This window comes from Helicoverpa zea, chromosome 1 (genome assembly GCF_022581195.2).
Source record: "Helicoverpa zea isolate HzStark_Cry1AcR chromosome 1, ilHelZeax1.1, whole genome shotgun sequence".
Classification (NCBI taxonomy): domain Eukaryota; kingdom Metazoa; phylum Arthropoda; class Insecta; order Lepidoptera; family Noctuidae; genus Helicoverpa; species Helicoverpa zea.
The window spans coordinates 9874178-9902065 of NC_061452.1; the positions used below are offsets into that span (position 1 = coordinate 9874178).

Here is a 27888-nt window from a genome sequence, read left to right on the forward strand (position 1 = left end):
AATTTTTACTTTATTCCCATTACTATAATGTATATTTTCGCATGACAAACTCGAACGAGTCGTAAGTCCCGCGGCGCCGCGGGCATCCGCGCGACCGCTCTTTTGGTGTGAATTGAGCCTAACGTATATAGAAGATTAAACTACTGTATTACACATTCTAGGATTGATCCTAGAATATTTTTAAACTACAAAAAGTGGCTCCTCAAACCTGGTGGACATGAATTTGCCGTCCTCTGATCTAGCCGTCCATGATATAGGCGGGCCTCGCCTAGCTACGGGGCTGGTCATTGGTGTCCTTATTCAGAGAGGAGCAAGTGAAGGTGGTGATATCTCATCATCCTCATCCTCCGAGCCTTTTTCCAACTATGTTGGGGTCGGCTTCCAGTCTAACCGGATTCAGCTGAGTACCAGTGCTTTACAACTAATTTGACGTTTCATAAGAGCCTGCAAAGGCCTATTTGAAATAAAAACAATTTGATTTTGATTTTAGAAGCGACTGCCTATCTGACCTCCTCAACCCAGTTACCCGGGCAACCCGATACCCCTTGGTTGGACTGGTATCAGACTTACTGGCTTCTGACTACCCGTAACGACTGCCAAGGATATTCAATGACAGCCGGGACCTACAGTTTAACGTGCCATCCGAAACACAGTCATTGGTATCTAAGATATACTTAGAAAGTACATACAAACTTAGAAAAGTTGCATTGGTACTTGCCTGACCCGGAATCGAACCAGCGCCCTCATACTCGAGAGGTTGGTTCTTTGCCCACTAGGCCACCACGACTTTTGGTGGTGGTGATATCTAAAATACCAAATTATTGTTCCTTGTCAAGTCATTGTAAACATACAAGCCTGCCATCTAGTAGCAGTAGATAAAGCTTACAACTCGTTGTAGTTAAGCTAGATGGCGTGGTTTGCACTTCTGTTCCTTGTGTTAAAAAGTAAACAGGTAAAAGACCAGTCAGTGAATCAATGACTGTGCGTCAAACGTCATTCACTTGTTATGAACAGAAAAAGTTAATGTGGAAATGCCATCATCGTCCTCTTTACTCGATTAGGACAATTTTTATTTTTGGTAAAACATAGCCAAATTAAACAAATTAAGTTCTATAAGTAGAATGTTAATATTTTGTATTCTATGTGTAACACATGGTTTACACACTTTAGAAAATAATAATAATTTGTATAAAGAGCTAGGCTACCCATCGAATTAGTCCCCTGGTTTTATTTTCAACGAATGGTCACTGATTATGCGAGAGTCGTTCTGTGCCTTCTATGTTTGGGTAGATACGTGGATAGCGTAGTACAGTTGTACCAATTTATATCTGCGGCCAAAATTTAATATTATAACCTTTATCACAAGGCGCTAAGAGTTAATGTATCAGAGTCATACCGACGGGGCTTTGTATATCTATACAAACATCTGTCCGACTAGCTTGATATTTTGTATGTAATACCTACTTTCAATTCGGTAGTAATATTCATTCTCTGTCGGAGTTCAGCGCGGTGCGCGCGTATTCATGTGCGAATGTACACTACATACCAATACGTTAGATGAGTCTTTATTTTTATGTAATTTGCGTTCAATATCACCAGTGCAAATAGTGAGAATAGTGTTGTGCTCTTAGCTATGTAAATAAGCGTTTCAAATTGGTGTAATGGCACGAATACAGGTTTTGCAAGATGTATGAGTAACCAATGACCGCAGGGCATCCCTGCGAGGGGGAGGACAGGGTGGGGGGAAGGGGAGACCAGATTGCCCACTACACTTCGGTAGGTTCTTGTTTCATCTCGGACAGGATCAAAAGAATTTAACAAGTGAGTAAATAACAATAGCTTACTACTTTTTAGTTACGTAATTACTTAACATATTTAAGCACATATTTTCAATATTCATGTTCTTATGAACATAACGAGATTGACTCATGGGGTGTTGTTATCATGCCAAAAATAAGTGAATTGCAAATCTTTAATTTCAAGAGATATTTTTAGAGGCTGAATCTATGTTATCTAATTGATTAAAATGCAAGGCGAATAATGATTTTTTCCTCAAAATGGTCCACTATATACAAAACCAAATGATTCATTACAAGGATGCTAGTTTCTACCTATAAACATAATACTTATTCTTGGACATTGCATCACATATTTGCCAAACTTTATTAGTTATCAAAAAATTGTAACTTCTGATTATTAAATATTTGATATTGTGGATAAGCGGTAGATAGTTACATGCGACAGCAAAGCAAAGACACGAGCGCACGGCGACCTCGAACGAAGGCGCGGGGAGTGCGGGGCGCTGGGGAATCCTTCTGGCGCCAGACCGGCATCGGCGTCTACCCGCGCCCCGCCCTCCTCCGCCTGAGCCCACACCCGCACAGGTCAACTCGAAATAGATGCACGGTGATTTACGCCTCGGCCGTATGAGTAAATATGTTGCTTGCCTGCCTGCCTTGGCACGTCCGCCCGCCCCCGCCGCATGCCGATCTCCGTCCCATCTCAAAATCAACGTTACAATCTACAATCTACGGGTCATACTGCATGCTGTCATACTGATTATAATTAAAGAGCAACAATATGCTACCTTCTTTAAACGATTGCCGATAGTAGTAAGAAACTCTAATAACGCACTTCTTACCATTAGATCACATTCCTATAATCTTTATGTATTTATTTTATTGAATACGTATTGAAATTTCAATTAAATCCTACGTGTTCAATATCCATGAAATAGTGGGAAGGAACTAAAAATGTGAAAAAGCACTATGTATGTATGACCTATATATATAGATAAAATCTGGCTGAACTGGCATAGTTAGTAGGCAGGTTACGTGCGCATTCTGTCAATCGAATTTGCCGCGGTTCTTTTTTTATAAGCTAACTAGCTTCCGCCAGCGGCTTCGCCCGCGTGGTGTGTTGATAAAAAGTAGCCTATGTGTTAATGCAGGGTATCACCAATTTACATACCAAGTTTCAACCAAATCGGTCCAGCCGTTTTTGCGTGATTGAATAACAAACATACATCCATACATTCTCACAAACTTTCACGTTTATAATATAAGTAGGATTCTCTTGACAATAAGTAAGAAACAAATAGCGAAATAGGTCTAGCTGTTCACGCGTAATGTGGTGAAAAAGGTATTTTTATAATCTTTCCTTCTATACCAATATTTATATAGAGGAAAAAAAAACTCAAAAATTCTTACACCTTTGGAAAGATATACTCTTCCCGAGTAACAAGCTGATTTTATCCCGATACGGGCAATAGTTTCCGCGGATCTGAATATAATAATATTGAATATAAGTTATAAATTCCTAATAATATTCAATATTTTAGAAGTTGTTAAAAAATATAGGTTTCCATATATTATAGCAGCAAAATCACCAAACCACCTTGTGCAAATTAGTTTCTGCAATTTGAATAGGTGATTTGGTGCGTCACGTCCTAATTTTGTTTTGGAAATAAAATTAGAGCTCGTATAAATACACTTGTATACAGAAAACAATTTGCTTATTCGTAGGATATAAACGTTATAAATTGTTTGCATTTTGTTCATTGATTCCTTTCCAGAAAGTTACGTAGGTACCTACTTGGTAAAATTTAAGGAAAATGATTCCATATTAACAATAACTCGTCTGTAAAAAAGTATGAAACATAGAATGAATGAAATATTATTGTGGATATGAACGAAAGTCTGCCATGATTGGCGGCAACCTGCGGGACCGGTCTTACCATGTAAACTTTTTGTTGTTCCTGTCTCGCCCATTGTCGCATGAATGCATCGTCGTCATAAGTCCACGTAAGCGGCCAATACATCTACCAACATATTATTTTATTTATAGGTCTAAAGTTCTAAGAACGACGAGGAAATTAAATGTACTTGAGGCTCAAATGTCCAGGTATAATTCCGTATGTACTTTCTCCTGCTTTGGATCTAACTTCAATGGTTGACTTAAGTGATTTTCACAATCATTTCCATTTACCTCCTACACCCTTGTTCTTATTAATAAATAGGTAAGTAAGTACCTACGAAGTTATTCCAAAGTATTATTTTTTTGTGACTTTAATCCGTGTTTAAGAGGGCATAGGATATAAAGGATACATATTCCAAAAAGCCGGGGTATCTTCTAATTTGATTATTTTTTTGAAGATATTTTATATTGACAAGAATTTAAAAATGAAATTCTTTGGCGAATAGCTATTTTTAACCGGCTTAAAAAAGGTTATCAATTCGGATGTTTGTTTTTTAAGGATCTTTTATTTTTTAATAGTAGGTGTCAAATATCACTAAAATTAACGCGACAGATTGACTTACAGAGTTAATTATGGATTTGTAATATTAGTAAGGATTCTGCCGAGTAGGTATTTATTGCGTCTCAAATTTCTGCCATGCATAATTGTTTTATTTCTGATATTGATGTAAATAAAGCTTAGGTAGTAGGTATGTATTTCCATTAGCAAATTAACTATGTAAGTGTCGTTGAGGTCAACGGGAACAACGAACAGCCGGGGTAGTGATTAGTGAATTTTAAGCAGTCACGTCGATGTCACGCGGTTAGCTCGTAATTTCTACATAAATATTTTTGAAATAATGTATTGATGTGTAGTGAACTTTTCTCAATGGGTCCAAAATCAATGGGTAAAATCATTTTACGAGACGCAATGCGGACATATTGCAATCGATGGTTTTAATTAGCAGTCAAAAATAAAGCTAACTTGGTCGAATAATCAAGGAAGCCTTACTTCTCTTTTCGCTATGAAAGCGATAAACACATAAGGCTGTCATTCGGAATTGATTAAGTTTCAGACGGATATATTATTTAAAATCTACAACTTCCTACTACTGTCGAACGGTTAACGTAAGCCAGGGAAATTGAGGATCGACCCTCAATTTCCTTGGCTTGCTGTTGTTGAATATTTAAATCGTTCTAAAAATAATCTATTTAATGTAAAATCCACATTAATCTAACAGTGACACTATGATTGAATCTACTAGGTAGAGCCGTCTATCTAGGGTTCCGGATGTTAATTTTCTTAGTACCTACATACAAGTACATAGTATTTAGTATAAATCTAAAACAGGTGGAATAATTTTTGAATTTGGCTAGGAAAGGCGTCACTAAATGTGGAATAATGCATGTAGAACGGTTTGACTAGTCGTACTGACATTCTTACGCCAAGTTTATTCATATAATCTATAAATGTGCCATAATTATGTTTTGGCGTGAAAGATGGATACACAGTCACTTTCGCATTTATAATATTTATAGTAAGAATTACAATATAGCATGGTCAGCGACTCCATCTACAAAACCCATTAATATTACATTTCCTTAAACGAATGAATTTATTTTAGATTTTTAAATACCAAACTAAATTGCTAACAAACAATAAGGAGAAATAATAATTAAGACCCCGACATTTTATCTTTTTTCCAGCTCGTACTTTTCAGTTATGCATTTAATGCAATATTTTTACTGGAAATTCTTAATCACTAGCAATAAGCCGGTGGTAAAGAACTTGTTAGTCGTCATTATTTTCTGAAAAACAATCGTTTGCTTTTTTGATTCAGTTACTACGAATTGAAACGGCGACTAGGCCCCTGTCTATTAAAAATAACTTTGTTATAATAGAGGGAATCGAAGAAGTTTCTTGGAACTATCGGAATCGTGGATGTGAAAAGGTTACGTAGGGAGGTAGTATGAGCGTTTATTATACATAAGTTTGTGCGGCGGCGGAGCGGTCCGACGCGATTGGCGAGCGCGCATGCTCGGGGGTATTCTGAGAATTTCAAACTGACTGAACCGCGTATAGTAATTTTTTTGAATAATTTTGCCATATTTATAATGAGATCGAGTGCATAAGCGAAAACTTAACCTGATATCTGATCTCTCTCTGGTCATACATATCTGATTGCCATACCATTGGATTGTCAGAGTGAGGGAACTGAGAGTGAATCTCGCTATTTGAACAGTCAATCGGTTTGTATAGTTTTACGGAAGAAAGACCTCTGATAAACTACGTATTGTCAATTTTGATCTTGCAGACTATCCAAATTAATAAGAACATTTAGTAAGCTGACTTTTCATTCTTGTTGTTTATCAAATACGTACTACCATCGAGTGTTGTTTGGCTACAATTACAATTCTATTGTCATTGATGAAGTAATCGACGCAAATGTTCCACATTTACACAACAGTGGTAAAGATTATCTACATTAAGTTTTTATTTATACTTTTATTTGCTGTACAATTCTGTATACTTTCGGGTAATACCTGTATCTAGGTTTTTTTTTTGTCTTTATACCCTTTGTGCTCTAGGAAGCAGACTGTAGGAAAGCAATATCAGTGTCATGATACTCATCATTAAGAAGAAAAGTAGAAGCGAAGATTTCTTCTTCCATACTTAGACTGACTTCATCTCAGAAGTAACAGTTTCCAGCGGTAAGCAATATCTGAGTAGGGAGGGACAGAGAAAGTTACTGAGGAATCTTGGGTTCTTGTAAAGCTTCCCCTCGGGTATTTTTTAACATAGTAACTAGGTCTGCTAGGTTTTAGTCTGTTGTTTATCATGATTATTTAATCCGTATTGCAATAATATATTTTCGTGATATGTACTGCAGGAAACAGTTGTTAGGTCTTAAATCGGTCTAAGGTACCTTCTAAGTATATCTTGAAAATCAATGATTGAGGAAAGGTAGAAGAAAATATTTTGAGGAAACATGGACTTTGCCAATCCGCCTTGAACTAGCGTGGTGATTAACGCTCATTTCTTTTTTTTAATTCTTTGCCTTTGGGCTTGTTTTATTTCCCCAATGCAGGGCGATAATGAAAGAGAAATAAAAAAGGCTGACGATCATGATCAAGCGCGATTCAAAGCATTGTACTAGTTTTATCACTATCTTTTATAACTTATCAGTTACTGATTTGAATTTGAAGTTGATACGAATAGGTAGGTACTTACTTTTAGCAAAAGATATTATTTATCAAAATATATTTACGTCAGCATGTGAGATTATGGTTGGTTACTATATAAAGAAACATTTGTTTATCAGTCAGAAAGAAATGCATGGTGCTAAATATTATTTTTCTTCCCTATCAATTTATCTAAATCAACTCTAACACTAATAAGCTGTACCTAATAACTACATAGTTATTTACCAATTCGTACGAAGAAAATCAGTGTGGGCGTTCAGAATGCACCTCGGAAGCGGGAACACCTCTGGCGAATATCCAAACGACGTTCCCGACTCAACTCTCCGTATTCTCAACAGAACATTTGGCGGAGAGAGCAAATGTTTTTGAAACGTAAACAATGCTGAAGTGAATCTGTAAAAACGTCCGTCCACTTCAATTGACCGTTTATCATCTGACATGTCGAAAATTTTACTAAGGACATGGACTATAGTTCGGCCATTCAGAGAATGCGTTCCTGACACGTCGCGATTGAACTGACGACGTAATAACATTCATTGATTATTGATATAATAATGTTGTTTTAATGCTCCTCAATTGTTAAACGGTAAACAACCAGCAAAAATATTTTTATCGTAACTGCAACGCCATTGCAAAGTTACGTCGTCAGTTCAATCGCGACGTGTCAGGAACGCATTCTCTGAATGGCCGAACTATATCATCTAATAATTATTGTCACAAAATGACAAAGATCATCATGTGACAAAGAAATGGATGAGCCGTAAGTAAATACCATTTACTTGAAGACATTTCAATAAAATTCATGAACGTCATTGAGGAAAGACTTGCAAAAAGTGAATAGTTATTTATTTGGTCAAGTGCTACCCAACTCGATGTGACTCACGAATATTATTGTCACATTCATACATACGGCGTATTTTGGTCGTTGATACGTGAACGCCGGAATTCACGAAGAATGACGCCATTCTCTTAATGCCAGTATTAATAAATAGGTACCAATGTGAATGTTATTAATGCTGCGTTAGTGATGTAGTTTGTGGTACCTAGGACCTAGGCAAGGCATTGTAGTGGGTTTAAGATTTCTTGATTCATTATACTTGTTCTGCAAAACAAACTTTATAAATTATATTAGAATTATGTCAAAATCTATCTAACGATCTTTAATTGGTTAAATTTTACTCCTATTAATGTTTTGACGATCTTAATGGCAAACAACAGGATCATGTGAATAAAAATTCAACAATCGAGTTTCTAGAATACGTATGAACATTATGTTTATTTTGTTCTCATTATCGCTTTACCGTGGTTCTTTGGTAATTTCTCAGTTAATAAGTGAGAACAGTTAAAAAAATATATGACACTGAACACCGACAGCGACTAGTGCGGTAACCATATTTTGGGGAGAAATAACCAGGGGCCCGATTCTCCTAATTTTACTTAAGCGACATACGATTCACGTTCGACTCGATTCGACTGAGATCCAATCCCGACTCGATTACGATTGAAGCGTATGTGGCATTCCGCTATTTTTTCTTTGAAATAAACATTTTTATCCTTTTCTGTCATTCAATAATGAATCATTTTGTCTGCAAATGATTTACGATTGCAAAATGATTGTACAGCAAACTACCGTATAGACCAAAATCACCAAAATAGCAGACCAATCGCACACCAATCAAATGTCAATCGAATACGATTGGTCTTTTCTTAGTAGCAGAATGCCCGATATGGTTAAAACTGCTATTGCGATCATATTGCGATTCGATTTCTATTCGATTTTGACATTATTAACTTAGGAGAATCGGGCCCCAGGTATATTCAACAACAACTTGACGGACTGGAGGCAACATGCATGGTAATCAAGGTCCAAATATTATAATACTTGTTTCTGGATACCTATCTATTCAATACCATGGATTGTGTGTCCAATGCTTGAAAGAGAAGACTATACTTATTTTTTCAAATTATTGGTTGGGGTGTGGTCTGCGTTGGCCCACGAGTCGGTGGCGTAGTGGTCGGGCAAGTTAACGATGACCTGGTTGCGAGGGAAGCCCGAGCAAGGTGGGGGAGACGACGCGGTCGGTTCTGCATTCGCACTGGCCACAAACTTGTTTAATATAAACGCTCGCAACTAAACCTACTTTGAGCAGACGTCCACTCTTTTAGTACCTACCAACAAATATAAAGATGTAGTTATTCTGAAAAAAATGTGTTTGTATTGAAGAATGCTCAAACACTGACGTCATTTAATAATAAATTGTAATACATGCAAGAAACAAGGTAAATAATACATAATCCTTACTTAACCAATTAAATTCTAGGTAGTAGAGATGCAAAACATGGTGAATTGTTTTTCACACTTTGTACCCACTAACAATTTCTATTCACATTAGTAAATTCCAGTGAGCTCAGTTGCCTGTTACAGTTGCCACCAAGACTGGTTTCATGGTTTCCCGCCCACGCGACTTCATGGCGCCCGGGTGGAATCACAAATTTATTTAACAGCTGCGTTGCCAAATGGCTGTTTGTCAGGCTCAGATAGATTTTTTATCTGCGAGACAGAATCAAAATCAACAGTTCAAATGTCAAATTTTGTAAAGACGTCTAAAGTAGTTGGTTTTTTCATTTTGTTCAAGGTAATGAATTTATCTTGGGAAGTTACAGATTGATAGCTCCCTCGGTACGACTACTTGTTATGCAATTCGAGTAAACTTAAGAGATAACAAACAGTGAGTATCAACCGACAACTTTAGTGAAATGCGTTGGTTAAGAATAAGAGAGTTACCGCATTCTTTTATTATAGGTATAGGAACGCGTATTTTTTCATTTGATTAGGCATAAATGTTGTCAAATGTAAGAGACACAGAAACAGACAATCCCCGTTGCGTGCAGCTCAAGGTCGTGACGTGACGTCGGCAGTCGGCAACAGGCGGTACCAACGCCAACTAAACAACGCAACAAGTGCCCCGCGCCCCCGCACTTCACATACCATTCGCGAAACAGCAGCCGTCATAGAGTAACGCCAAGCAATTTTTTTTTGTGACGATGGCGTGCTAAGGAGACGCAGTGAACTTTGAATCTATGCTTTAAGCCAAAATAGGTTATGTGCCACATTGAAACATGCCTTATAAAATTTACCAAGATGTTAATCAAAAAATCGTTTACCCAGTGAAACGTACCTACATTATGGCCTGTGTAAACACTAGTTGCAAAAATTTTGTATTACCAAAATTTTAAGTCAGGGAAGGAATGCTGATTAAAGCCGAGTTGCAATTTAAGTCAGCGCTCTGGTAAAGCAGAACACGTTAAGAAACAAGTTTGCCTGTGCCTAGAGCTCGACGACGGAGTATCGCTCGCTTCCTGACCAACTTGTGTTCACAATCGAACGACTGCGTGCTATCCTCGAAACGCGTGCGTCATCGCCTCCGCAATACTGATAAGCGCCTACCAATTATCATTGCAAATAATGTGTTTATATTACATACGAATCTAGCCCGAGTGTCATGAAGTTTCTTCACTGAAAATAAATTATCATCACTACGTAACTCGGCGACCATATAGATTAATACGCGTATTATGCCAGGCTTATTTGTGTAGGTAAACTATGAATGTATAGAATTTTGATAAAGAGGTCTTGCTTGGCGATAATAAGTTCAAGAGATAAGTTAAATATAGGAAAATGCCAACAATAAATTATTAATTGTAGTATGACTACTGATTCCACATGGTTTGAGACTTCATAAAGTGTCACTGTGTAGAAAAAGCGATACCTCTGTTAACATTATTATCATTAATAATTCGTTTTCTGCAATAGAGAATGTGGTTGACGGTGGCAAATAAAACCGATACCCGTTCTAGTCGAGCGCAGCCGTTACGAAATCAGCGCTGCATGAAAATTACATTGCTTGCCATGCCGCTTTAGGTGATAACAAATATTTGATGGTTATCCTGTATTGTCCTGCAATAATTTTCTTATTTGTCACCGTTGCTTGAATAAGATTTGACACGTGTTATTTAAAATACCGCTGAAGTTTTATTAATTAGAACTAAGCACCTATATTTATGTAGGCTTTGCCACTGTAGAGGTAGAAAAAATTCTTAATTAAGTAATTAGTTACTTTTTCATGTTTATTTTCGGCGACAGAGACCTAACTTTCGAAATGCCAATATTTAGGCAAGTAGTACGTAACTTAATTGGTCCTTTTTCTGATCATCTAGTTTAATGTAGAGGTAGGTACATATTACCCACCTAACAATTAGGATTGTAGTTAAAGCGCAGGTTAAAGTCCGTGCATATTATGTAGATACATATAAATAGATTACGAAGAACAACCGATCCGGTTGCGGTGAAGGAGGGAGATAGATAAAACGCGACATGAATCACTACTTACAGCGGGCGCAGAGTGCGGTGCGCGGGTAGGGACGCGGGTGGTGCGGGGGGCGAACGGAACGAAACGAACAAACCAACGACATTACAAACAGTTGAACACTCATCCGCGGTGCGGGAACGTTCGCTGTTCCTTCTTAGAGTGTACGATAAACGAGACATATTTTCCAGCATAAAACAAAACAAATAAATACTTCTATGTAAATAATTGTTATCGTTTGCTGAAAAGAAAGTGGCGTCGCAATACTGAAGTGCAAGTGAGACTTGTGTGACGATAATACAGGTGTTGGCTCTGTGTGTGTGTGTGCCGTGTGGCGTGGATCGTCGCGCAATTATTAACGATGATTCACTTGTGCGCGGGTGAAATGCAGCCTATCGGACTTGTTGACATTTGTTCTGGAGGCGTCAACAAATGATATCAAGACAGCAATGATATAATGGTGGACTGATCAATTTAGCCGCGGTAAGGTTCTAAACAGTCAGTCTTGTTTCGGTATATTTACTACTTATAGCTTCAATCAATTAAAATATTATGAAATAATTTCGTAGGTATAACAAAGTATAACCGAAACCGATAGCGTCAAGATTACATTTAAGTTCTAAGTGCATATAGGTAGTAAAATTAAATCAAAACCGTAAAGGTGCCATATTTACCGAAGCCCTTAGGAACGTAAAACTTAGGATAGGTACCTAACTTTGTTTTAATGATGAATTATTTATCATATATTGGGCACATCTACAAATTTCTGCAGATAATACTCAATAAACAAACCTAATAACATCAGTATCAACAAAGAAGAATCATTCTACAATTCAACAAACGGTAATTTGTTTGGTCTTCCCTAGCTTGCTTTCTAGTAATAACGGAGGTAAAAGATAAGTAGCTTGTTAATTCATGAATTTAGGGTTTTGTTCCTATATCTTATTTAGGTGTCTAAACCGGACTTATAGGAAGTAAAAAGCAATATTTCATACTATTCGTTCAATGTTTATAAAGCGGGAAGGGCATTTTGTTTATAAGCACCTGCTTTCGATTAATACTTATTTAGATAATTGTTTAAAAAAAATAGTGTTTATATCCACTAAGTCTTAAACCATGAAGGTGTAAAGACAACATTTTGCATAATATTGCTACAAGCCCAAACGTAGTGTATCTGTATAAACATTAGGGCATATTATTATAGTTGTGTTAAGTGATAGGTAGAGGCAATGGAAGCTGGCGGCGTGCTGGCGGCCGACACAGGCGTCGCCAGGGCCGCCTGGCTTGGCGCCAGGCCGGCGGGCGGCGGCCGGCCGCCGGGATTCCTTTGTCTCATTACAACACTGCTTGTTACTGCCTCCTGCCTTTGGCCGAACTTTCCTGCTCCATATTAGTATGATCTATAAGAACAGTCATCTAGTTAAAAATACATTTAGAAACAGTGTCCAGGTAAAAGTTAACTTGTTTGGAGCAAATTGGACACTCGCTATTAGCTATATTTTTAGCTGACTTTAAGTTTCTAATCTCTAGCTATATCTAGATACCTATATCAATCGCACATCGCTTGCAAGTCGTTATTTAAATAGGTTCATCGCACACATATGTAATGATCTGAACGCCGATATATAAAGACGAGGCCGATTGTGTTGTGTGCGTAAGCGGCAAGTGCGTACTGGAGCTTATTTGCTTGCCTGTTCTCAAACGAACGAACGGAGCCGCTTGGTTGTCTCCAGTTCTCAGAAATTGTAACGCCTTCTCGGAACGTACCAACGGCGCAGCCGTCCACAAACGACTCAAGTGAGCGCAAGCGAGGTCGTCCGCCATCGTACTACTACACGTATTCGAATTGTATAGATAACACTCACACTTACAGAACTGAATGTCTCACTAGGTACTTGTTTTGTGATACGACTAAGCCTTTAGCAATTTCTTGTTAACGTGTGCCTATAACTATCTAATTACTTAATACTTTAAAAAATTCTGACAAGTAAAGTTAATAAAGTGGTTGTATGGCAAAATGCATAAATTCATATCAATATCATATATCCATGGATATGCAGTACCATTATGCCAACCTAGATAAAACAGAAGCTAAGTAACCGTTTACCCAAATATAGAAATAAGTACCTGACAAATAATGAACGCAATTTCATGAGTTGTAAAGAAAAAATACGGCAGAAAGCACCGCCGACTGGGGATATCCTCGTCTATTAGCGTGACGTCATGGTGATGTCACACTACACACCAATAGAAATAGCTCGGCACATGCGCGGTGCGTTGCGTCAACACGTTTACCGCATCGCTGTTCGCTGTTTTGTGTGGAGTGCTTTTCAATGATTTGATATACTAAAAATAAGCCTGAATGAACATAAACAAATAATAGCCTTAAATTATTGTTAACTTTTTTTGAAGTTGTACACTGCGAGTTAGAGTTTTTTAGTGCAAAAGAATGGAAGCCTGTATTACAGAATCGTAAATGTTTACAGAAGTATGTAGCTCAATACTTAAAACCGAAAGTATGCAATAAATGCTAAATGTTAACATGGAAAGGCAATTTGTTAAAAAAAATCTTAAATATAGTGCATAAATGACCTAAAATCGACGAATGTTATAAATAGATTTAAGAAGTATAAATAATTATATAAAAGCCGAAACTTCAAATGCTTCTTTACGACGTTTGGTTCTTTACGAGTAAAGCAGAATATTGGTCTTCTCTCAATATCTACAAAAAAAAAACAAAAATGAACAACGCTTTTTTGGTTAGTGAATGACATCAGTATTAGTCAAGTTCAATCCATAGTTGACAAAAACTACCCAATTATGTATGTGTCATATGGTCGGTTAAACATATCAACAGGTAGGAACTTTGTTTAAGTTTTCTTTTAATTTATAATTTTGAACCTTAGGCATCGTTTACCGGAAGTACATACCAAGAACTTACTACAAATTAGGAATTGAGGGTATTCCTAATTTGTAGTAAGTTAAGTGTATATGTGTACGAAATGAGCAAGCTGTTGTCAGAATGTGTGTTTTTATTCAGAAGCTTTGATTGTGCTTGCCTTACTTGTTTCGTACGCAAACGGGAATCATAATCATGAGATGGTCACGCGGCGAGGTCGCGAACCGAACTCATCGGTTAAAATATCCCCGATAAAACCACGTGCATGGAACCGTACCATACGTCTATATTTCTAAATACAATTTCATTTTTATATTTAATTTACTGACGTATTTTGTGAGATTTAAAATTAATATTTCCAAAAGTGTTTCCAAAATCTTGGTTTCACTGACCAACCATTCTTTGTTTTCATGTCAAACTTTACATCGTATATTCTCAATCAAGCCAGGATTCAGAGTAACTAGTTGATCATACACTTAATATTTGAAAATGTAGATGTGGAATAATAATGTTATATAACAATGATTCCTTTTTAGTAGAAGTTTAAAATATTTATTTGATCAAACTTCATGCGCACGCTATCGTTAAATGACGATGTCAGGATGTCATCGTTCGTCACCATTTCGATTCATTCAACGCAAGATGCAATTAATCGATAGCGTTCTTATGATGGGAGGTGAACGTGATAGCGATCATTAAGTTATTATTTTCACTAAACACAAATTTTTATTCCTTTCAGGTACAAAAGTCGCGGGTACGATGCCGCTTACACAAGAAAAACGTTTAGATAGTAACTTCTCCAATAACAATGATCACAGCTATCTTCACAAGAAATTCAAAAAAATGGCATCTACGATTTCTGTGTTTCCTACAAACCTACCAAAAACAGGGGAAACACGGCACAAGGAAACAATTGTATCGCCAACTTCTTGCAGTTTGGCGATATCAAACGGAAGTATCGCAGCAGCCCATCCAGAGATAGAAAAAATAAAAATAAAAGCCGACAGACAGCATTTACAAGCTCAGGATGTGGACAACAATGTACAAATTAATTATAATGATGAAAATAGTAGAATAAGTAATGTAAATAATAATGTTCAAGTAACTGGTCAGACCAGTGTTACTGATGAATTTTCTAATAAGACTGAGAATCTTGAAAATGATTTAATCAAAGAAGCCTATAACGGTGGAGCGAGCGGACGTTATATATGTCCTTACTGTAAATTATCTTGTGCCAAGCCTTCAGTTCTTCAAAAACATATCAGAGCTCATACGAATGAGAGACCATACCCATGTGTACCTTGTGGATTTGCTTTTAAAACAAAATCCAATTTATACAAACATCAAAGATCAAGGACACATGCCTTAAGAATGCAAGGATCAGATGTATCTGCTACAATAAATGATGACGACTTATCAGGAGATTCTGAGAGTGATACATCTATTCCTCCTACATCTTTATCTGAAACAGGATCAGATGCCTCTATAATCCGTGCGGAGAACGTAGAATCAAACGATTCTTCTGAATTAATTATTGATACAAGCATGCCCTCGACAAGCATGAATTTTTCTATAGTTGATAACAACAGATCAAAATCGATATATAAACCTAAGTTTAGAGCAGCTTTATATCAAGAGATTGATGAAAAAGAAAAAGTAAAAAAATCTATTTCACCAAATGCCGATTTCCTTACGGAACATATCTCAAAAATTATATCAGATAATGAAGCTATCGTTGACGTTATAGAAACACCGCTTCAAAAAAAATATGGCAAGATTAAACAAATAGCTGAAAGCAAACAATTTATGAATGACATAACGGAAATAAAATCAGAACCATCGCCACTCAACTTGACAAAATCTAACCATGAAAATGAAAATTCTTACAGAAAAAGATCTCACTCTGAAAGCTTTTCACAGAATGATAATCAAAAACATCCTTTAAACCCAGAGGGCTCTATTATAAAGGATCTCCTTCTTAAAACTAAAATGAATGGTCTAGCTTCTGTTACAGGCATTGAATTAATTGACGGATCTTTATTTATCTGTCCTTTGTGTCAGATAATATATAGAAGTGCGGATAACTTAGAGACACATAGAATGTATTACTGCAAAGGTAGCAATAGTAATGTATCTCAAAAAGATATAAAATCTATAAGGCCCGAAAATATATTCGTAAGAAGTAATTCTATAAATGTTAGATTACCAGAATCACCTTCAAACTTTTCAAGATCGTCTAATTCAACAAAGGCTTCGCCATCTAGAAATAAGCCTGATAATCTTGTCATCTTGAAACCAGAATCAAATGATGTTGCAGCACCTTTACCATCACCAGGACCATTACTTGGAAATACAAGACTTGTGGATTCTAGAGTACCGGCAGATTATGCTAGAAAAAATGAAAGTCTTAAAGTGAAACCTTTAGCAAGTCCAAAGAGAAGAATTGATAGCCGAGCTGACACATATAGTCCAAGGTTGTTAGAAAATGTTTCACCTAGATCAAATGATCTGTATTCACAACCCAAGATTAGATGTATCGATACTAACTCTACGACTTTACGAACAATGGATGAAATGTCGCAACATATGAGACATAATTCAACCTCCTTACAAATGTTTGGAGGTGAAGTAAAAATTGTTGATCATTCAGGTAGCACAACCACTCTTCGAATAGAACCCAGTAAAAATCAGCTATCTCCTATATTGATACAACAAAACCTTTCACCATCAAAACTTGCTAATGACGTAGAAGCGAGCAGTGTTGTAGTGAGATCCGGTTTACATTCCGGTGGCACGATAATGCACAATCCTCCAACACCGAAAGAAGGCTTGGGTACTCCACAACCACAGACACCTAGAATTTCAATATCAAGTGCACCTTCTATTTCGAGTTCTAATTTGCCCAATATACACGACATAACACATTTTCAATTTCCACCCCTAAGTGCAATTACAGCATTTAACCCATTGACTTTGCCTCCACTCAGTCCATCGTCTCCAAATGGTGCAACAACCATTTTCCATGGAGGGAAACTAATACCACACGTGCCAGGAATCCCAGGACCCAACACACCAGGAGTATTCATTGGGAACCCAAATTCTCATACGAAGAATGTGATGACTAGTGATAATAACAAAACATCCTTGCAATCCACTCACGAAGACCAACATGGCACTCCGTTAAATAACATGCAATCTTCAAAAGGAAACATAATCAAATACGATTCACAGCAATTACGTAATAGTAAAAGTCCAAATCTTCGACCATCAGTCATAGAAGCTGAAGAACAAACTCAAGATCATTTTAACGTTGATATGCCCCAGTATCTTTCAACTGTTCCTATTATAAAAATAAAGAATGTGGATGAGGCAAATGCGAAATCGTTTTCAACAAATCTAGTGAAATCAATTCTGAGACAAGACGGACCTGTCAAAAGAAGTTCTGATGGCACTCCGAGGACGCCGGTTTTGAAAGAAAATATTAATTTTTCATCACACAAACTAAAGAATAGAGATAAATATAATGTTCAACAATTCAAAAACATTGAACCCAAATCAGAAAAAGAGCTACGTAATTTCAATTTTGAAAATTTAATAACGAAGGCTGAAATATACAACAATCAAATTCCTAGTTCATCAGAAGTTCAAAAAAATACCAACGCTCAAGAAACGCCGTCCGTTTCAGTATACAATGAAAGGTCGGAAACGTCATACTTCCAAAAGAACGTTATATCTAAAATTGCTGCAGAAGATCGAAAACCAAAATTTTTACGGCCTTCTACCTTACCATTAAAACCTGGGACATTTACGCCTAAGCGGCACCATGGTATTACGCCTAACGCAAACACAATGCCACTTGTGTCACCAGAAACCCCTCGCCCAGCTAAGGCTTATGGCCAGCTTTACTTAAATGGGAATGCCTATACATATTTAGGATTAAAGTGCTCAACAAAAGTTTTTTACTGCACAATCAATCGACCACAACCTACATATGTTCCGAATCAGCATTTCCTGTCAATGTACAGTAACTGGCAGGTAATTTTCGATTTTTATGAGTACGTTTACTAACTATTACTATTACAGTTTACGTTGATGATTGTATTCAAAATATAAATATGTTTACAGTTATTATCTGAGCTGACGCCAGACCCGCTGGGATTGTCAGCATCGTCTGCAATGTCTCTTTATGACTCACGTCATCGACCGCAGGCAATGGCTGTAGCTGTGATTAAACAGGATCTTGTATTGACTCATTCCTCGCAGTGGAAGAGGATCGTAAAAGACAACAAACAGGTAACAATGTCCTTCAATATATAAATTTAATCTACATAGTAGGATGCAATTCTATAAAACTAGACATTTTTAATTTCTGGTTTTGTGTGTAGGTACTATATAGTAGTTAATGTCCATTTTTGGCAGATTTTCTCCAACATGATAAACGTCTCAAGGAAAACAATTGTATAACATAAATTAAAATTACCAATATTCAAAGATAAATAAAGAAGTAGCTCAACGAATAATTTCCACTTCGTAGAAAAAAATATTTTACCAACCGATTAGGAAAACGATTGTGGGGGAAAATTAGGCCTAAGTGGATATCGGTGTATATCAGTTTCCTGTACAATATGTATGCTCTAAAAATTTTCGGGATTCCGTAGTCTCATTACATCGAGACTTTTATTAACTTAAAAAAATATCAGGTGATTTAAAAATTATTAATCTAAATAATGTTGTTCTTATTTTCAGGCTATACAATTGGTTGATTTGAAGAAAACCGACGAAAATAAATTTTCGGTGTGTGATAATGTAACAACCCCTAAAAAGGAGGTGACCGGTGGTTTTGAAAGTAACGAAGAATATACGTACGTGCGGGGTCGCGGAAGAGGACGTTATGTTTGTTCAGAATGTGGAATTCGTTGCAAGAAGCCTTCCATGCTAAAGAAACATATTCGCACTCACACCGACGTCCGGCCTTATACATGCGTGCATTGCGCTTTTAGGTAAATAATATATCTATTCGTCTAAATCTTAGTTTACCCTGGTAAATAAATCTTTAATATAATTTTACCTCGCACGGCGTTAAAGTATATATATTTTTTTTATGTTTCAGTTTCAAGACTAAAGGAAACTTAACTAAACACATGAAAAGTAAAGCGCACTATAAGAAATGCTGTGAATTAGGCATTAATCCCAATGAAGGTAATGATGCCGAGAGTGGAGAATTGGCGCAATGCTCCGGTGAAACTGACGATGATACTGAATCAGAGGGTGATGAAGGAAATGAAGGCGAAACAGAATCAAGTGGTAAGAAAAACATATTTTTATAATGATCGTTCTTTATCGCAATCAAATAAATTGCATACGTACCTACACAAAATAGTTGTATTTGCAATACTCGAGTGTGAGTGTTGAACACATTGTCATATATTTCTTTATATTTTCTCAGATACAGAGGCGTATAAGTCGCGGCTACCCGAACATGAAGCCGCACACTGTTTATTATCACTGGGAGGATCTAGGCCAACCACATCCGCTACTCCTGGTTTGATAACCAGTGCTAGACCGTCTACATATCCGTATACACCAACGGGATTGGAAAATGTTAGTACCGAAAACAATCAAGAAAGGTCAAATACAGGACGGAGTTCACCAAACGATTCGAGACAAAGCACTGAAAACGAACCCATGGACCTCAGTAAAACTGATGTAAAAACATCTCAACATAATATTGCCGAAATACCCACTGCCAGAGAAAGTAGTGTTTTAGCATCCTTAGCTTCAAATACTGCTAAACTTCCAAATCACCAGAGTCAGTGGACAAATGGAGAACCTATGTTACATACATATTTGACAGAGCGAGCGCTTCAGGATTCAAAGATTAAGCAAAGTCAGCTTACGAGTAATTTGACTAAAGTAAGAAAAATTGATCTTGAAAAGTCAACTTACACTGATACTTACTGTTCAATGGATACGAACAGTAAAATTACGAATTCTGTTAAAAGTTCCTTTATGACACCAGTGTCTTCGTCTCGAGTCTCTTACAGCGAGTCCAAAATATCAGATGTAACTGAAACAGAGAATGTGGCGAAATCTCCAGCTATCAACAGAGATGAGGTTTCAGTAATAAGGGAATCAAATGTCCCAACTACTTTGGTCAATGAGACTAAAGGAAACCATATACAAACTCAAAGCAATGCAGAAAATGCAAAACATGTAGTCTCGGAATATTTGAAACATGCAAGAATAAATCAAATTCAAACGCAAGAAGAGAGTATCCAGAACCAAAACGATGATTCCAACGATGATAATGTTTTAGTAATACGAGAAGATAATACAAAGTCAGAAGATCAATTCTCGGAATCTGAATCCGTAAAGCTTCCTTCATTGGATCATGAACCTGTTGCAAGAAAAGTTGTCATAGGAGTGGGGGGCGTAGCTTTTAAAGTTACAAAAGGAAAGGATTTTGAAAATAGTTCTTATTCACCAGGCAGGTTAATGGAAGACGGTCGCAGGGTTTGCGATTTTTGTAATAAGACATTCACGAAACCTTCTCAGTTGAGATTGCACCTCAATATACATTATATGGAGAGGCCCTTTAGATGCAGCGTATGTGCAGTAAGTTTTAGAACGAGGGGTCATCTTCAAAAACATGAACGCTCGGGTTCACATCATAATAAAGTGTCCATGACTTCAACATTTGGGGCTGCAACATCGTTCAACCCTAGACCATTCCGGTGTTCTGATTGTAATATTGCGTTCAGAATACATGGACACTTAGCCAAACATCTTAGAAGTAAAATGCATGTAATGCGGCTTGAATGTTTATTCAAATTGCCATTTGGGACATTTACAGAAATCGAAAGAGCTGGTGTTAGTCTAACAGACATTGATACCACAGATTGTGCAAGCTCGCTTGCGAGCTTACAAACGCTTGCAAGAAAGCTACATGAGAAGGATCCAACAAAGCTCGAGTACCGGGAACCTAATGGTGCGAGTTTAACAGGCCCTACCATCGGGAGGGACTCCTCAGAAGACGAAGATACCGCACCTTGCGAAAATATGAGTGAAAGTGAGAAAGATATTGACGGAAAGACTATTGAAAGTATTGAAGGTCAAGATAAAGACATGCAAGTTAATTATAGTGCCACAGATATTTAGTGCCAAAATTATTTTAAGTAGAATATTTTAATGTGCAATTTTGTTTTGTTATTAATTTAAGGTATAACTATTCATACTGGGGTATGACTCAGACTCGTGTGAAAACAAAACGATGCGCTTTAATTATATTATTATACATTGCTGTATCTTATTTCGACGTAACTGTGAAACTATCCTGTAAATATCTCAAATTCAAATAATTTTAATGTTGTTAAATTTGCTTCCATATTAGGGCTTACATACATATTGTATTTGTTATAAGTAACTCTTAAATAGGTTTAGTAAAAACTTTGATAGTAATTCAATTGAAAATTAGGAGCTGAATGCAAAACTTCCCATTTTAACGTATCCACAACATTCTTACATAAATATTTTGGTGGTCCATATTTTAGGTAAACTACGACTCAATATCAATGACACATATTGAAAATTCTTAAATGTAGCAACTTTATCTTGATATAAGTACCATTATTACTTTTGTATGTATTTTTATAAAATATATACTTACGATGTATTTACACTGTGTAACATCTACTTCCAAATCTTTTATCTAAAAATAAATTGGCATATCAAATTCCAGATACTAAATTTAGATATACAAAAATCGTTAAAGTCTTCCATATCAAAAATAGCACTTGTTCTAGATATTTGATTGTACATTCGTACATGCAGAATGGAAATACACCTACCAACAGACATACTTCCAAATCAACTTATCCGCATTATTGTATACCGTGCTGATGTGATTTTGTTAACTTCATATTGGTGATTAAACACGTAAAGTATGTTCAAAATAGCTCGAGCTAGTGAGGTTTTCTAAGCACCCAGACATGTACAAGTCACCAACAAAAAAGGCACCTATTTTGAACGCACTATATGAAAATCATTGTTATTATACTATCAATATAGTAATCTTAACCGTTCTTTTGGAACACTCACGTTCTACTGTACCTAGTGTATATGGTTAAGATTCTTTAAACTTTAATGATTCAGATGAGACTAGTTATTCTGAATATAAAACTCACGTTTTGTACACCACCGAGTGTTTAAAACGTGATTTTTTATAGTTATAAAATAAAATCTTGATTATGCGCTGTACGCATACAAAAATTATATAATTAAAACTATGTCAGCTTTATACTCTCAATTGGCAACTAAATAAAGTTAACGAAGAAACAGTGCTACGGTTATTTATGATTGAGAATAGAGCGGAATTCTAAAAAGAAATGACTTGTTTATGTAAATAATAAGTATTACTATCCATAAAGATAACCATATCATGAAACCTTATTGTAGGTACCTATTAAATAGAAAAAAATAACTACAACTTTTAATTGTATAAAATATGTAGTATTCAACATAAAATGGCCTATTGTATGTGAACGACAAGTTTATTCTATCCAATTTAAAAACATAAGGGCCGTTTAAGAATTTTGTAGTTTTCCCAGTTAAGTGTTGCTAGCCTGGCACAATGCTACCGCAACTCACATAGCTATGATTATTATTTTTATACGGTCTGCGTTTTGTGGTACATAATGTTTGAATATGACTGATATCTATTTAAGAATGAAACTTATTATGTTTGGAACGCATTACAACTCTATGTAAGTACAAAAATTGTATATTTCTGTAAATTGTTGTTTAAGAAATTATAATTAATTTATAAAAAGAAAATTAAAACGAAGAATTTACGTAGGAACTAATTGGTGAGTTCGCTGGCATTGTGCCACACAATATACTCTAATATAGCTATTTTACTTTATTGGGTCGGTATGTTTGAAGGAAATGGTGTACTCGTGATTATTGTAGAATTATAGATATAATTTTTTTGATGTATATTATATCGAATGGGGATTAATTTTACTAAATTGTTGCAAGAAATTTGTAATAAAGGAGTTACATAATTATAATACATTGAGTTATTTAATATGGAAATTTTATTGCGACCCTTGATCTATTTATGTACTTGTATTCGACGTTTTTTTACTTATCCAATTTAACGGAGTACCCATGAAGAACAACATGACGAGCGGAGATGGCATAACGGAAAATCTCCTAAGTAGCGTCGCATAAATGCGGGTGTTTGGGGGACGAGAAAAATACATACAGACATGTGAAAGAACTCTAACGCCTCGTTAATTCTCTCGTAGCGGATCGTTTTGGTCAGGTCCACCATACGTATTTGACCTAGATGAGGGCGCGTACTTTACGGTATTTCCGTGGTCCTTCGACTATGATAAAACAATCAATTTTGTTAGATTATAGGAAACTGTACAGGGAAGTGATCATAACGCGAAAGCAGTATAGGACTATGAGTAGATTAGCAACTCAACACATCGACATATTGATACCTGCATTTCTGCATGCATTACATAAAATGTAAAAGTTTTATTCTCTTGAAGTACCTGTGCAAGGTATCCACAGAGACCGTATAACACTCACTCATAGGTTTTAGATTCAGTTTTTTTTTTAGTTTTTGAATTTTAGTGCTGTTTCATTATAATCATTAGGAGGTAAGCACAGGTGGATTCTAATCAGAATCGAAACTTACTAAAGGTTTTTTTTTTTTTTAACAGACGAGTACCGCAGATTTTACCTGAGTTTCTATTTATCCGCGTAAGCAACATAAAGTCCGTTCCACACAAACGCTGTAGATATGTTATGGACCATGTGATTAATTCGGGCATTATTAATAATGCCCGAGCATTATGAATAATGTCTAGCTTTATCGGGCCAAGTGATTAATAACTATCTTAACTTCATTATTTATCACATTGCACGGGCATTATTATATTGCTACATGACAGTTGGGCAATTTGATAATGAAGCAAAAAATTGAAGTTAGTGACGAAAACGTATCCCACGTAACGGTTGCCCGGGTAACTGGGTTGAGGAGGTCAGATAGGGCAGTCGCTCCTTGTAAAGCACTGGTACTCAGCTACATCCGGTTAGACTGAAAGCCGACCCCATATATTATAGTTTATAGTTTATAGTAGTAGTCCCCATAGTTTGGGAAAAAGGCTCGGAGGATGATGTGACGAAAACGTATCGCTGCAAAACCGACTCCACGTAGTCTTGTCTGTCCTACCCCTAGAGTGCAATTCAAAACCGCGTAAGTGTGGAGGGGCGAGGCCCGAGCCCCGCAGCACCGGAGCCGTGACAGAAGCCATGCTTGCTTACATTTTAAACGTACTGAGTTAAAAAATTAGAAGCTAAATAAATAAATTTTATGATGTCATTTAATAGTATTTTAGAAGTTTACTGTTAGAATGCATGCTACAAATTTAGATGCTAAAAAATAACCATCATGCGGAGTTGTATTTAGAGCGGTTTACTTAGAAGATAACGAGTGGCTGAGATAATATTATTTAGATGCTCGTTAATTGTGGCTGACTTAGTAATTTAGAAGGCAACATACATTATTCGGGGCGAATAATTATATTAAAAAGGAGCCTGTTTAATAAGCACCCTTTAAATATGACTTTCCTTAACTTTTAAATGCAAAAACTAGTGGATTTTTAAGGCAGAAGTCCTTCATAATTAATCCAAATCATGAGGCTGATTATTTAAGTGGTTTAATATTTAGTTTTATTTTAAATTAAATGGCAATAACAATAAAAAATTGAATATAAATATGTTATTACTTTGCTTGTATTACTTTGCCCAAAAGGTCACGGGCAATATGGATAGTGCCCGGTCAATTTGATTATTTGAATAATTATTATCAAATTGCGCTCTCATATTGGGCATTTTTCATAATGACCGGGCATTATGTATACTGCTCAATTTATCACTTGGTCCATAACAGATACATGGGGATGCTCTATTAGTTGCAGGTATATTATTTCAAAACAATTAGCAATGTTACAACTAAAAGTGAATTCGTTTATATTAATTAAGCATCGATTTATTATTCTATTCTATTCTCATTCATTATTTGAGTTACAACAAGTTCACTAAAATTATTTAAGCCAGAGTACCAGTTGCCTGGCTTGTTTCGGTAGGAAAGCATTAAATATATGATAGATCTAAAACCTAAAACGCTATGATTTCGATGAGGAGGACAGGGGAACTTCATATGAATTCAAAAATAAAAATATAATTAATTATAGACTTTTATTTATCTTATGTTGAAATGTAGTTACAAAAATATCTTAAAATATACAGTCGTCCATTTCATCATTTTTCGTCAACGAGCATCGAAGACAACCACTGAAAATTTTAGTTAAGGATAATTGCAAAATTAATTTCATGATTATCTTATTCATATCTAGCCTAAACAAAAGAAAAAATCAAAATTTTACGTAACAAAAATATACACTGAAATCCACTATCAATGTTTACGCAAGTGCATAAGACAGAGCAGGCATGCAGGATGACAAAGCATAAAAAGCATGCTAGCATGAAATTAGAGTCCAAATGTGCATGCTGGACATTTCATGCCAAGATCTTAAACAGTTACCTACTTTTAAAAAAATGAATTATAATGTTGTAAATAAAAAAGTACTTACCCCTTTAAACCAAAAAAAAAACCAATGATCATGAAACTGCAAACCATACACACATCATGCCAAGCGTTAAAAAGCAAATTAAAGAGTTTGTTATCAATGTTATGTTAGTTTTAGAAAGAAAAAGTTATTAAGAAAGTAATATCTGAATGAAGAATAATAACAGGAATTTTGACATTCCTTAGAAATATTTTGTAATAAACATTAAAGTTCAGTTGCTAAGTAAAGGTAGAATTCCGTGGGTCGCGGCTGCGACAGGCGACAGTTTCATAGTCAACCTATGAAAATGTATGGCACCGTTGCCGAGGTCCGCGACAGTCGCGCGCGGCCGACGAATTTTGTAAGCCGCGCGCGGCATTGTCTTGAAATTAGTAGATTTTGTTCGTCCGTTCCCTCTAGTCGAAGTGCTAATCGATATCCTTGAAGAAGAGGAGGATGACGTGCTGCTGTGGCTGTATAATAAAAATGCGGGCCTCGGCAGCAGTGCCATACATTTTCATAGGTTGACTATTGTCGCGCGCGGCCGACGACTGTCGTAAGCCGCGCGTGGCTACGACAGCCGCTATCCACGGAATTCTACCTTTACACATGATATTGATGAGAATATGATAATGTTTTAAATAAACAAAATGTTGCATCCCATCTTTATAACTATTAGGTGCATTAGATTTGATAACTTGACTCTATTGTGCCACAATTCACTGCATAAGCATCATACAACATTGCTCCAATTGGCATTCGCATTGGCACAATTCAGACAAGACATGCTTTTAAATGCGTTTGTCAATTTTTTTATTAATTTGGTATATATTTTTAAAGTTCATGACATTTTTATCATTCTAGTTATTGTGAAAACAATATTCTATATGCTCATGATTCATGTCAAGTGTCAACATCTCTTCAACACCTATTTTTTTTAAATATGTTACACAGTGACTAGCAGACTCCTGGGTAAGTAAACCAAAACACCTCATTGATTAGTAACCTCACAAATTCCTTATTTTGAGTGACATAGGGCTAAAATCAACATTTCATTATGAAGACTGATGCAACAGCTCCAATAAAAAGAGAAAAAGTATCTTAAGAAAGATTACAAGTCACTAAGAAGATTAAAAATAATTTGTTGCAAAAGGATACATCTTTTTGTTCGCTTCTTGTACATAATTCTGTATCCACATTCTCGGCACCTTATAGGATCTCTTGGTTTAATTTCGTTCTCCCGGTGGCATTCTAGAAAAGCAACAACCACGTTATTATTTGTTAGTGCTCAATACGTAAATTTAATGGTTAATATTATTTACGTGTTCCGAGAAAATACTTAGGTAGGTATGATTGATACCTATCTTAGATTTCATTATAGATGTACCTATAAATATTAATAATGCTTTTTGTTCCAAAATTAGTAGTCTCAATACAAAACAATCCAGATATTAGAATACATTACCTCCACAAACGTAAATCATAGGAACTTTTGTAACTGAAGATTCCTTATTGCCCGCGTCAGCCATGGTTGTTTTTAAGCTAATTTATTCTGAATTTAATAGCTTTGAGCGATTTGTTTTCGCAAAGCACATTTAATACATACGCATAAATATGTACGCGTGAGGCGCAGATGAGTACACTTTTATAAAAACATAACCTTATTTTTAGTTTTCGACTTCGACGAATGACTTTGACAATTTTGACATATTCTTTAACCATAGTGCTATGCCGAGTCTATGCTTCGATCACTGTGCCATCTATGCTATAGACGAAAAACCGGCCAAAAAACAGACGTGCGAGTCGGACTCGCGCACGAAGTATTCCGTACCATTATTTATAAAACTCCAAAAAAAAAAAAACATTAATATTTGTTTAATTCTATAGTTTTCAGTATTTGTTGTTATAGCGGCAACCAAAATACATCATCTGTGGAAATTTCAGCTCTCTAACTATCACGGTTCATGAGATACAGCCTGGTGACAGACGGACGGACGGACAGAGAAGCAAAAACAATAGGGTCCCGTGTTACCCTTTG

The 27888-nt window shown here is 36.1% G+C and overlaps 2 protein-coding genes across 3 annotated transcripts; one reads left to right on the forward strand and one right to left on the reverse strand.

The window, feature by feature from the left end:
- The first annotated feature begins 1478 nt into the window (after positions 1 to 1478).
- LOC124631176 lies at positions 1479 to 23290 on the forward strand. Of its 2 annotated transcripts, none has more exons than XM_047165527.1 (6): positions 1479 to 1821; positions 14945 to 18240; positions 18331 to 18498; positions 18952 to 19205; positions 19316 to 19509; positions 19652 to 23290. In XM_047165527.1, the coding sequence occupies exons 2-6, from the start codon at positions 14965 to 14967 to the stop codon at positions 21361 to 21363; spliced, it is 5604 nt and encodes a 1867-aa protein (XP_047021483.1). In that variant the 5' UTR covers positions 1479 to 1821; positions 14945 to 14964; the 3' UTR covers positions 21364 to 23290. The 2 variants fall into 2 exon arrangements, with proteins under 2 accessions (XP_047021483.1, XP_047021400.1); XM_047165444.1 differs by lacking the exon at positions 1479 to 1821 and adding an exon at positions 11383 to 11789.
- Positions 23291 to 25460: 2170 nt separating this feature from the next.
- Positions 25461 to 27529, reverse strand: LOC124634397 (DNA-directed RNA polymerases I, II, and III subunit RPABC4). The gene is made up of 3 exons (XM_047169970.1): positions 27316 to 27529; positions 27009 to 27101; positions 25461 to 25575 (listed from the first exon to the last, which is right to left on the reverse strand). The coding sequence occupies exons 1-3, from the start codon at positions 27377 to 27379 to the stop codon at positions 25553 to 25555; spliced, it is 180 nt and encodes a 59-aa protein (XP_047025926.1). The 5' UTR covers positions 27380 to 27529; the 3' UTR covers positions 25461 to 25552.
- Between the last annotated feature and the right edge of the window lie 359 nt (positions 27530 to 27888).